General features: G+C 49.6%; 1 protein-coding gene across 2 annotated transcripts in view; it reads left to right on the top strand.

The window, feature by feature from the left end:
* Positions 1 to 3,920: 3,920 nt before the first annotated feature.
* Positions 3,921 to 11,002, top strand: part of SATB2 (SATB homeobox 2) — a 176,744-nt gene continuing 169,662 nt past the window's right edge. For both annotated transcript variants that reach the window (XM_070421775.1, XM_070421774.1), the window contains exons 1-2: positions 3,921 to 4,085; positions 5,341 to 5,568. In XM_070421775.1, the coding sequence (XP_070277876.1) occupies positions 5,400 to 5,568 (169 nt within the window). In that variant the 5' untranslated portion in view covers positions 3,921 to 4,085; positions 5,341 to 5,399. The remainder of the gene's footprint in view (positions 4,086 to 5,340; positions 5,569 to 11,002) is intronic.

The following is an 11,002-nucleotide window of genomic DNA, read 5'->3' as shown; positions in this document are numbered from 1 at the left end:
GAAATAAACCACTTGAGGAATATGAAACGAAACCAAACAAAACTTGTAGAGTCATCATAATTTATTTACTGTTTTAAAAAATAGAAAATCCTAATAAAAAGCAAAAATGTCATTTAAAATTTCTTATTGTCAAAATTAAACATGCTGGAAATAATTGCTTACTTCGATGATATAAGATCAATACAAAAACTGTGCAGTTTCAATATAAAAGCTTATGCAATTTGAAACATAAAAGCCTTTATTAAGGACAAAACTCTAGGGGGGGAATAAAACACACAGCAGACATATATCACAAAACTTCTTAAAATTCTCATTTAAATCGAAAGATATTTGTAAAATGTGTTACTAAACATAAGTCTACATTCAAAACACATTTCTGGTAATAGTTCATATTATTGGATATTTCCCTTTACGCTAAATGTAATTTTAAATAGTTGGAGTTCTTTTCCCCAAAATGATATAAAAAAATGGACAAGAGAAAGCAGTGAATTTGCTTTCAATAAAGAGAAAGCAATGAATTTAAAAGGGTGTGCGGAACCTGAAAACAAACCAGCCGCAATGTACATTTAATTGTACATAATTGTATACTTTATTTAAATCGCCCTTCTCGGGAGTTTAATAATTTAGAATCAATAGTTCCCCTTCAAAGCATAATAAAATATTTACACTGTATAAAATATTAACCGATTAACCACACGGCTGTGTTGTTCATAAAAGTGTAACTGAAGTCCTGCAATCATGCTGTTGACACAAGCCTGTGAGGTTAGGGAAGTGATCCTTCGCAAAATGTAAATGATCCTCCAGCAGTGGCGTTTATAAAATAGCTCATTAATGACTTAAGATTGAATCGCTCCAACCATTCGCATCATCAGATATAATAATAGTGACGAATCAGACAGGAACGATCCTGGCTAACCCACTTGCATTTCCTTCCCTCCCCAGAAGTCCTGAGGACCTAATATCACCAATTCTTCCAAGTTCCTGGACCCGGATCCCCTGGAGGATCCCGCAGCTCAGTACCCAGGTAAGGAAAGAAACAGCATTACTGTCGTCGTGGGGATGTGGAATGGAAATGCGCCTTTCACCATTTTGAAAGCAGGCTCAAACTTGGACGGCGGTCGTTGCTTTTTGCAACACCCCCTTCCCATTCCGGCGGGATAGGATATATAAAGAAGAAAGTCTGCCGATCAAACTTACAGTTTGCTTCTCTGCAGCCCCCAAACCCTTCCAGCTACCACCACGAGTAGATTTACTTGAGCCACTTTTTTTTTTTTTCTTCCTCGCCGACGTGAAGGGTGCGTTTTCTCTAACCGGTGCGTTTGGGGTGGGATTTAAGGAATAAAAAAATGGGGAAAAGAAAACGCTGCCTAAAACTCCCAGGGTGGCTCCCCGCAGGTTTGCGGCTCCGCCGGCTTCCCTTCCCGGCAGGGCTCCGGCCGCCCCGGGAGTCGCCTCGGGCTTCTTGGAAACTGGGTGGGCGGCGCCTGGGTGCGGGGCTCTCGGGGATCCGGGCGCGGAGACTCCGGCCGGGGGCAGGTTTCGCTTCGACAGTCCTTTCTGCTCCAGAGGCTCCCCCTACTTTTTAGGGGATGGCCGTGCGCACGCTGTCCACCGGGTGGTGGGTGCGACGAGGGGACCTCGGCCAGGCCCCGGACAAGGCTGGCAAGACTTCCCGCGGTGCGTGCGCGGGTGCAGACAATTTCCAAATCACCCCCGAGAGCGTTTCCAGAAACCGACTTTAGTTTGGCCCTCTGGCGCCGCCGTACAGTCAGCACTTCTTAAGGGGGACCGGTGGCTCGGGCAGCTGGGTGTGGGGAGTCCTCGGGTCCTGGGGATCAGGGGGAGCCAAGGTGTGCAGGAGGGACGAAGAGTGCGGCCAGCTGAGGGGGTCTTCATTGGCCTCCAGGCCAGGGGGTCGCGTCCATGCGTCCCGCCCCCGATCCGGCCCGCGAGTGTCAGCCGGCGCCCTAGGCACCTGGCGGGGGGCCGCGGCTCCTGCCCACGTGCTTTTCTTTAAGGAGGTTGCGCGCCCAAGCGGGACCTCAGGGACAAAAGCGCGGCCAGAGCCCGGCCGGCTCGGCGAATGCCCGCGCCACCTTAAATGAGCGCCGCGGCCGGAGCCGGAGCCGGGCTGCGGGCGGCTGCTGCCGAGGCGAGCGGCAAAAGTTTGGGGCTGAGTGACGCCTTCGCCGGACCCGCTGGAGACGCCCCCGCGCGGCCCCCCGGGAGCCGAGAGGCTAGGTCCTCACCGCCCAGCTCGGCCCGCGCTCGCAGCCCGGGGCCCGCGCCGCTGGAGGTCCCCGGAGTTCCAGCCCCGCAGCCGGGGGTCAGGCGGCCCTGTCGCCCTCGCTGCCACCGCTGCACGGCCTCCGGGGGGCTCGGGGCTGCACCGATCGAGATGTCGCCGGCGATGCGAGCGCTCCAGGGACTTCATCCAGGGATGCTCCCGGCTCTGCGCCCCGCACACAGCTCCCTCTCCTGTGCCACCCACGGCTCGGCGGGCAGTGCCAGCGCTCCTGCCATTTGGGACACCCGGGCCATTGTTCTGGACCCGCGATCGTGCCAGCTCTGAGGGCGCAGCGGCCTTCTCCGCGCGCGCGGCGGGCCCGGCCGGCCGGCTCCGCGCCGAGGGGGAGCTCGCAGGCACCGCGAAAAGTTGCTCGGAGGGGCGGAGGCGGTGGGTGGTGGGCGGAGGCGGTGGGTGGGGGAGGCGATAGCCCTCCTATCTCCGAAGTCGAAAGTACTCGGCGCAGCGAGCGGGACCTGGAGCCCAGGCGGCCGTGGCCACCTCCCGCGCGCCGGTCTGCGCCTCGGCGGGGAGACCAGGCAACCAGCGCCAGCCTGGTCGCTGCCGCCTCCGCGCCGGGACGAGTGCGCCTCGGGGCTGGGAGAGGCAGCCGCACCCTGGACTCGCCGCGAGGAGGAGGAGGAGGAGCAGACCCCGAGCCCCGGCGCCCGCTGCGCCCGGGAGCACCCGCCGCTCGCGCGGCACTCGGTTCTCGGTCCTCCGCCGCCCCGCGCGCGCGGTCCCTGCCACACGGCTTGCCCACCGCCGCCTCTCCGCTTCCTCCTCCTCCCTCTTCCCGGCCTCCCACCCGCCCCTCGCCAGTCCTTCTACCTCCTCCGCAGCCCCGCCGCCGTTGGGTCGCTCGGCTCCCAGCGATTGATTGATTGATGTTTAATTTCCTGCCAGGCGGGGCCCCCCTCCCCCGGCCACCTCCCCCGCCCTCCTCCCCGCCCCCCACTCCCCGCGCTCACTGCGGTGGACCAGTCTGGCTTGGGTTTAGATCGTTCCCCCCCCACCCCCATCCCGAAATCATCCAGAGACGTCCCCCGCCCCCACCCCAAATTATTATTTTGAAGGCGCTAGATCTGGGGACGGGGAGGGGGAGGGGGAGAAATCGGAAACCGAGGACAACCCAAAAGGACTCACTTTGCCTGATGACTCAACGCAACTAATAATCATCTCCCTCTCAGTGCGTCTCTCTCTGCGGCTTGTCAGGGAGTCTGGCTCCGGCTGCTGGCGGCGGCGGCCCGGAGGGGAGAGGCTGGAGGTGACAGCTCGGGCGGCCGCCGCGCTCTCTCCCGTGCGCGGCCCCGGCTCCCTGCGCCGCCTCGGCTCCCGGTGGCACCGGCCCTGGGGCTCCGGCTGCGCCTCCTCGCGAGCTAGCAGCCCGGTGGAGCGGAAGCCCGGCCCGCCTCCCGGTCCCCAGCCCTTGCTCCCCGGAACGGGTCTCCTCCGCGGAGGTGCGAAGGGCTCTCTCTGCCTCGTCTCTGCTCCCCTCCTCTGCGGCCCCCTCCCCCGCTCGCTCGGTGCCCCTTCGGAGGAGCCTCCCTTCCCTCCCTCCTCCCCTCCCCTTCCCCCCAGTCATCCTCATCATAACTACCATCTCCGCGCTAGAAGGCACCCTGACCCGGGACCGTGCGCGGTGGGACCCGGGGCGGAGGCGAGGGGAAGCAGGGAGAGGAAGGCAGCCCCGGACCGCACTGCGAGGCGCAGCAGCAGAAACTTTCCACCCTGGAGTCTCTACTTTTGCTCCATGGACAGAGCCCCAGCCAGCCGAGCTACAGACAGACCGTGAGCAGTAAGTACGTGGCCGGGACTCCCGCGCCGCGTCTGGAGTTGGGAGACCCGGCTCCGGCTCCATTCCCTGGCCGCCGCGCAGCCCCGGGGCCGGGGAGCACTAGCCCCGGGAGTGCGGGCGAAGTGTCTGACCGAAGCCCTGGGGCTCCGTCCCTGCGGCGCGGGCAGGTCCCCTCTCCCCTCCCCGCGGCCGCCCCCGCCTTGTCCCGGGGAGCCGGGCGCAGCGGCTGCTCCCGCGGCCGGAGCGCCGGAGAGGATGCCCGGCGCACTCCGCGGTGCTCGGCTCCTGCTTCTCGGGGTGTCGCGACAGCGTGGTGCCATTTCATCAGGTGTCTCCTCCTCCTCCTCCGCTGCCCCCCCCAAAAATCCAGGGGTGCCGAGATCTGTGGGTTCCCCGAGGAGAGCGCTGCCAGTCAAGCGACCCGGAGGAAAACTTTTTGGAGAGATTTAAACATGGGGTTGATCAAGGCTCGCCCTGGCTGCATTAATTTAAATGCTTTTATTTTTATTTTTTTGCTTTTGGATTTTATGCTGAAGAGCTTTTTAAAAAAGTCACATGGGATCGTTCGAAGATAAGAAAGTTCCAACATAACAATTGTAGCCCCGCCCTGGGGATGAAGGTTGTTGGGGGTTATTCAGACTAACACCTCCAAATGTTTCTGGATGCTTCTGACTGTGAAATGAGGGTTGATTTTGTGCAAAGTGTGTGCGCGCCTCGAGACCGGCTCGGGGAAGGTAACACGCAGGGGTTCAGGGCTCCTGTTGCCAGGCCTTCGGCTCCTGCCCAGGAACTGCGCCTTCACCGTGTGGTTCCTTCGGTGTCTTATAGGCTGTGCGCACCCCACCCCGCAGCGAGTTGGTGGGATGCCTTTCTAGGAAGTTCACTTCGCCCACAACCCCGACCCCCGATGGCGGAGCTGTGGCACCCGGGACAATGGATGCCAACCCCTTCCAAGGGGCCGCTGCTTCGGGGCGCCCCTGGCGCGGCCCCGACGGGGTCCGTGCGGGCCTCTTCCTGGGCAGCAGCGCCGGTGGGGGGGTGGGGGGTAGCGTCGCAGCCCTCAAGCCCCGGGGCTCCTTCAGGCGAGAGGCTGGGACCGGCTTCCCGGCCCGGGCCCCCCGGCCGCGTGGGAGGAAGTTTGTGTGGCTGTGGCGCGCGTCGCTTTGCCACTGGCCTGAACGTCTATCACGTGTGTGAGCGGTTTTCCCTCTTTTTCTCTTCCCTCCCCCGTCCCTCCCCCCCGCCCCCTCCCTAGGTCCCTGCGCGTTTTATTGCGACCTGCCGGTGGGAACTCTGTCTCCGAGCCGGAGCAGCATGGAGCGGCGGAGCGAGAGCCCGTGCCTGCGGGACAGCCCCGACCGGCGCAGCGGCAGCCCCGACGTCAAGGGGCCTCCCCCGGTGAAGGTGGCGCGGCTGGAGCAGAACGGCAGCCCCATGGGAGCCCGCGGGAGGCCCAACGGCGCCGTGGCCAAGGCCGTGGGAGGTAACAGCCCGCGGCGCGGAGGGAGGCGCGCGGCCCGCTGCGCGGCGGGCGCGGGGATGGGGGCCCGGGGGCCGGGGTTCAGGTGCCCCGGGCTCCTGCCGGTGTAGGGTTACAGGAAGTGGCCGCCAGGTCGCCAGATAAGGCCCCCGTGGCCTCTCCTCTGTGACTGGTAGCTTCCTCTCCAGCTCAGCCCAGAAAGCGCTTTCCCCAGGGGGTGGCATTTTTTGGGCATGTTGCCACTCACTGTGCGCTGAGGTGTTGGCAGGTTTATGTCACAGCCAGCTAACTGTTTCTAGCTTTTCCTCGAGAGCTTTTTAGGGATTTCACTCTGTTGCCTGGCCTCCCAGTGTCGGTGGCAGGGATGAAGTTCAGGTACGTTCGCTCTTGGGGGCTGGTGTTCCATGCTCCGTCCAGGGCCGGAGCGGGAGGGTCAGAGGGTTGTTACCTCTTAGTTGGGCTTGGAGACCAGTGAGTAACAACTGGGGGTCTTCCCTGCCACCTTTCCAGTGTGAAATAAAGACTCAGGCATCCATCAGGCCCTTAGCGGCTTTAATGCTACTGTTTCCTATAGAGTTTAAAGTCATATGCGTTCGTAACTTCGTTAGGAATTAGAGCACAATAGGTAAAATAGCATAGTAGCCATATTTCCTTTCCAGGAATTCAATATTATTAAAAATAATCTTTTGTAGTTTTTTTTTTTTTTTACTACTTAGACAGCTACCTTCTTTTAAAGTGGTTAGGAAAAGTAATTTTATAAAATGAGGATGTGCAAGAAATTGATGCATTACTCAAATATTTTGAGGTTTATGTGCCATTTGCCAGTTGTTTTTTTTTAGAAGTAAAATGCATATTTCTCCATGGTATGCAGTTTTATTGTGTTTGGGATAAGTGACTTTTAACTTTTTTGCTTCTGAAGTTTTTCTTTGTCCTAAAATTTTCAGCAGTAGCCCATTTAATATAATTCTTTATATTAGCCTGTTGTAATGTTACAAAACCCTGGCAAAACTTAGTGATAAGCTCCATCTCCAGGTTCTAAATAGCCATAGTATGTATTTTGAAGTAATTATTTAATATGTTCACTCACCCTTAAAGAGTTAAATACAGGCGTTTTATAAAGTAACAGGGTTTTATTTTTATTTTGCTATTACTGTCTTCATGGTAGACATTCAGGATGGTTTGCTTTAGGTCCTTATATTAATCATCTCCTTTGAGAATCGCTCATTCTCACAATTTTTAAAGCTTTAAAAAATTAATTGGCTATAGATTGTAGCTTACATATCTTCCATTTTAGGGGCTTGAAGACATACTTTAATGAAGCAAAAGAAAAGTTGGTAGCTCTGTGACCCACTTTTAAAAGTGGTATTTCTTAATGTTCTCTCTTGAGCCTGGAGCAATAAGTTTTGACTTTTTGTCTCCTTTTTTTAGTATATGCATGTAAGAAAGAAAAATATGTAGTGACTATGTTGGATGATATGATATGCGCTGATAATGTTTGATTAAAAAACTCTTAGAAATCCTTGGAGGAGATTTGTTCTCAAAGTGGCCTTATGCATAAAGAAAAAACATAGACTTGAAATTTTGGTTTCTTTCTGAAGACCTAGAAAAAGTCACTAAGTTGAGAGATGTTTCTAAATATTTTTGAATATAATTGTTAACAATTGTGCTTTTCTAAAACAAATTTTATTTATATCATATTGAACTGTGAAAGACACAGCCTAATTTTGATAACCAGGGCTACCTTTAGTGTACTATAGTAGTTGCTTTTCATGTTTTTTGAGACTATAATTAACATTTGACCACTTATTATAAATTTGATATAAAGTAAAATTATTAAGTCTTGGTGATGCATAATAGATTTGTTTCAACAAACTACTTTTGTCACTTTATCTGAGCTTTAGCTTCATTTAGTAATAGCAAAGGTCTTACTGGCTGCTCCCAAACTGAAAATAAAGATGACATTATTTTGTCTCAACAATTACCATTTATAATACTTAATAGTAAAGTGGTTTAAATAGTTTACACATGGTGGACTTTTAAAGATTTTTAAAAAAGAAAAATTTTACTCTATATAGCATAATAGGGTGGAAAGATTTTAATTTAGAAAGCTTTAAAATGTAACAACTAGAACATAAAATTTCAATAATACAAAGTTTTCTTATTGAATGTTAATGATTATGTTAGGGATTTACATTTATATACAGTAGTTTCCAAATGTGCACTGAAATGTTAATAATTTCATTTTCTTGTAACTTTTAATCACGCACAGATTGGAGAAAAGCAAAGCTTTTAAAAATGCACATTCTAAATTTAAAAAAATGCTTAAAATATATTTCTATTTAGCAGGTTTTCATACTTGAAAGACTTAAATTTTGGAACATAGTGTAAATAAAAACCAGATTATATTTCTATCACGCTACCTCCTTTTGTTTAAATTTTCTTTATGAAGCAATATAATAAGTATAGACAACTACAGAAAGATACCTCTGTATTGTTATTACAATTCTCAGGTTATAGTACAGTCTTGTAGATGTTGAAAAGGTTGCTATAATAATGACTATAATAATATGTTTTAAAAATAGAGCTCAAATTGGGAGGATGTATTTGTTAATCTTTAGTGATGTTAGGGGGAGCTCCCCCCTAAAAATAGCAGAAATTATTGTTAATTATTGTTAATTGTTTATTGATTAAATGGCAGCTTATCTTACTGCTTTGATAAACAGTGAGTGGATAAATGTTTCTGAGTGCATTGGTTGCAACAGTAAAATTTTTTTAATTTTTTTGTTATTCTGCTTTTTGAGGGGGGGGGGTGTTTGCTTTATTTTAGTGTCTGCCTTTTAACTAGTTGAGGTGGTAGATACACTCTCACAGTCCTCCAGGTTGCGTTTTAATAGAGGACTTAGAGTTCATGCATTGTTTACAGTGTGGTAGCTTCAGAAGACTGTAAGAAAGGGGTCAGTTTTACTTTGTCTTTTCAACACTTGCTCTTATCTGAGCAGCGTTTTAAAGCACGTATGTAATAAAATATACGTGCTCAGATGTGTATGACAGTCAGCTTTTATCGAAGGTCCTCAGGAAGGAGAAAAACAGGCTAATATCTCTTTAAAAAACATATGAAGGCCGGGAGAGAGTTGAGAGCAGGCAAGAGCACCGTGGTGTTGACAGCTTTATATCCCTGCTGGGTAACATTCACTTACCCGAATTGGCGTTCCTTGTCAGCTAGTAATTCACTCCGTAAGGATTTTGAAAAAGGATGATTAATGGCGGGGAAATTTATATTTGTAAAATTGGTGATTAAAACTTACAGATCTATTTGAAGATTTAGGAAAAGCAAAGGTTATTTAAAAAGATGACAAAAATAAGAATCAGATGATCCTTTCTCCCACCATTAGCATAAGTCCCTGCAGTGCTCTGCTACGTGTAACCCTTCAGCCACGCAACCTACAGCGTAAACTGAAAGTGATGCCCACCGAGTGCCAGGGCCCGCCAGGCGCCCTCCTCCTGGCCGGAGAGCCACTGGCCCGCCGGGCGGGAGTGGCACTGATTGACTGTGCTTCATTCATTGTCCACAGAAGCAGTTTCATTTTTTACTGTTTGGATTCAGGAAGAACTTCCAGACAGCTTTATTTAAACTGAATGAACAGTGCTGGAGTCGACCAGATGGTGTATTTGCTGATAGGAGGCATGGAACATCAGGCATCTTTTTGAGACTTTTTTCATGTTCCTGTGACTTCTGATGCTTTCATTGGGGTTCAATGTTCTAGATTTTAGGGAGAAATGTTTAAACACTGGGAATATCTGTTAGAGATATTTGCTTTTTTGGGGGGGAAGGGGGAGAGAATTCGTTTATAATATAATTTAATTTTGCTAAAGAATCATGTGTTGAAGCTATCTGAGGACTAGTTGACCGGAAGTAGACCTGTTCTTGCTGTCAGGCAGCCCTTTCAAGAATATAACTGTCTTGTTGCAAAGGAGACAAAAAATGATTATTCACCACACACTGATGCCTTCACATGGGAGAGCAAATGGGATCGGTGTTGCTGGGCAGGGCCGCACTGAGAACTGAACATGGTCTAATTGTCTACATGGGGACCATCCCTTTTCCATTGGAAGTAAGAGACACGCAGCCCAGGTTGGGAGCAGTCAGCGTATTAGCAGCTGTAGAGAGAAGAGACACCTTCCTGTTGGAAGGGAGTGCAGATATGAAAGGGTATAGATATTGACGGATTGAAATGCATTAAATACTTAGAAACTGAGAAACATATTGTCGACACGGGAAAAATAGAGCAAACGTTACATTCGTTTTAAGCAAGCATAGATACCGGTGTGCTTGTAGGGAGGACTCATGGCTTCCAAAGAGAAAAGATGGTCTTTCCCTCTTCCACTCCACTTTTTTTTTTTTTTTAAGGGTTTTATATCTTTTAAATAGAATGAACTTAGGTGTTGGGGTCATCCAGCCACCGAGCGTGTCCTCTGTAGTTTTGCTGAGGTAGAAAAATAGCCCTTCTCGAAAGTGTTTTTAGTCGTGGCCTGTTATTAAAATAAAGATATACTTGGTTAAAAAAAAAAATCTATGCCGTGGAACATACACATTAAACAGAACATAGGGTATCCGCCCCTCAAAGTTCTGAGCATAATTTGATGTTTCGAGTAATTTTGGAAGCCCTATGTTCCATCCCCAGAAACCCACTGACCAGTATATATTCAAGATCATCTGCAGGGAAGTGTGTGTGTGTGTGTGTGTGTGTGTGTGTGTGTGTGTGTGTGTTGGAACTGTACAGAGGCCCGGAGGCATTCTGTTCTTTAACCCCCATAGAAGGCAAGCAGCATCACCCTTTCCCAGGGATGTGACCAAAATCAGTCTCTACACCTAGGAGTCCTGTGCTAAGTCTTCTTTGCTTTTTTTTTTGACTATATCTGTGGGGAAGGAAACAGACTGATCATCATTTATTAGCTCTTTAAGAATATGAATGAGTTATTTTGAGAATATGGAAATCAGTTATATTCCAGGTAATTAGTTGGTAATTATTTGGTATATCTGGTAAACAGTCAGGTTTGGTGGTTACACTTTGACAATTAAAAACCCTTCTTCTCCCTTTTCTTCTTTCTTTTTTTTCCCTTTCTTCTTTTAAAGAATTCAGTGTAGGAACAGTTTATATGTATATATCAAAAAGACATTAGATTACTCGGGCTAGATGAATTTCAAATTGTAGTGTTTTCTTTGGTCTTTTTAGAGATTTTGGGTTTGTGTGGAGATGAAAATGGCCCATTTTCTCACTATTAAAAAAGTTTCTTATAGCTAATAATCTCACATTTGGGTGCATGCAATATGTGCACAGTTTGTTATAATTCAGGAAATTTCAACTTTATCCTACACAGCATGTAAATAAATAAGAAGTCCTTTATATTCTTTAACCTAATAAGTAGTCTTTTCTTT

Source organism: Myotis yumanensis, unplaced genomic scaffold (genome assembly GCF_028538775.1).
Source record: "Myotis yumanensis isolate MYYU_CA2020_CCGP unplaced genomic scaffold, mMyoYum1.0.hap1 SCAF_8, whole genome shotgun sequence".
Lineage (NCBI taxonomy): Eukaryota > Metazoa > Chordata > Mammalia > Chiroptera > Vespertilionidae > Myotis > Myotis yumanensis.
The sequence above is the reverse complement of the archived record's forward strand: the minus strand, read 5'-3'. Positions and strand labels throughout refer to the sequence as shown.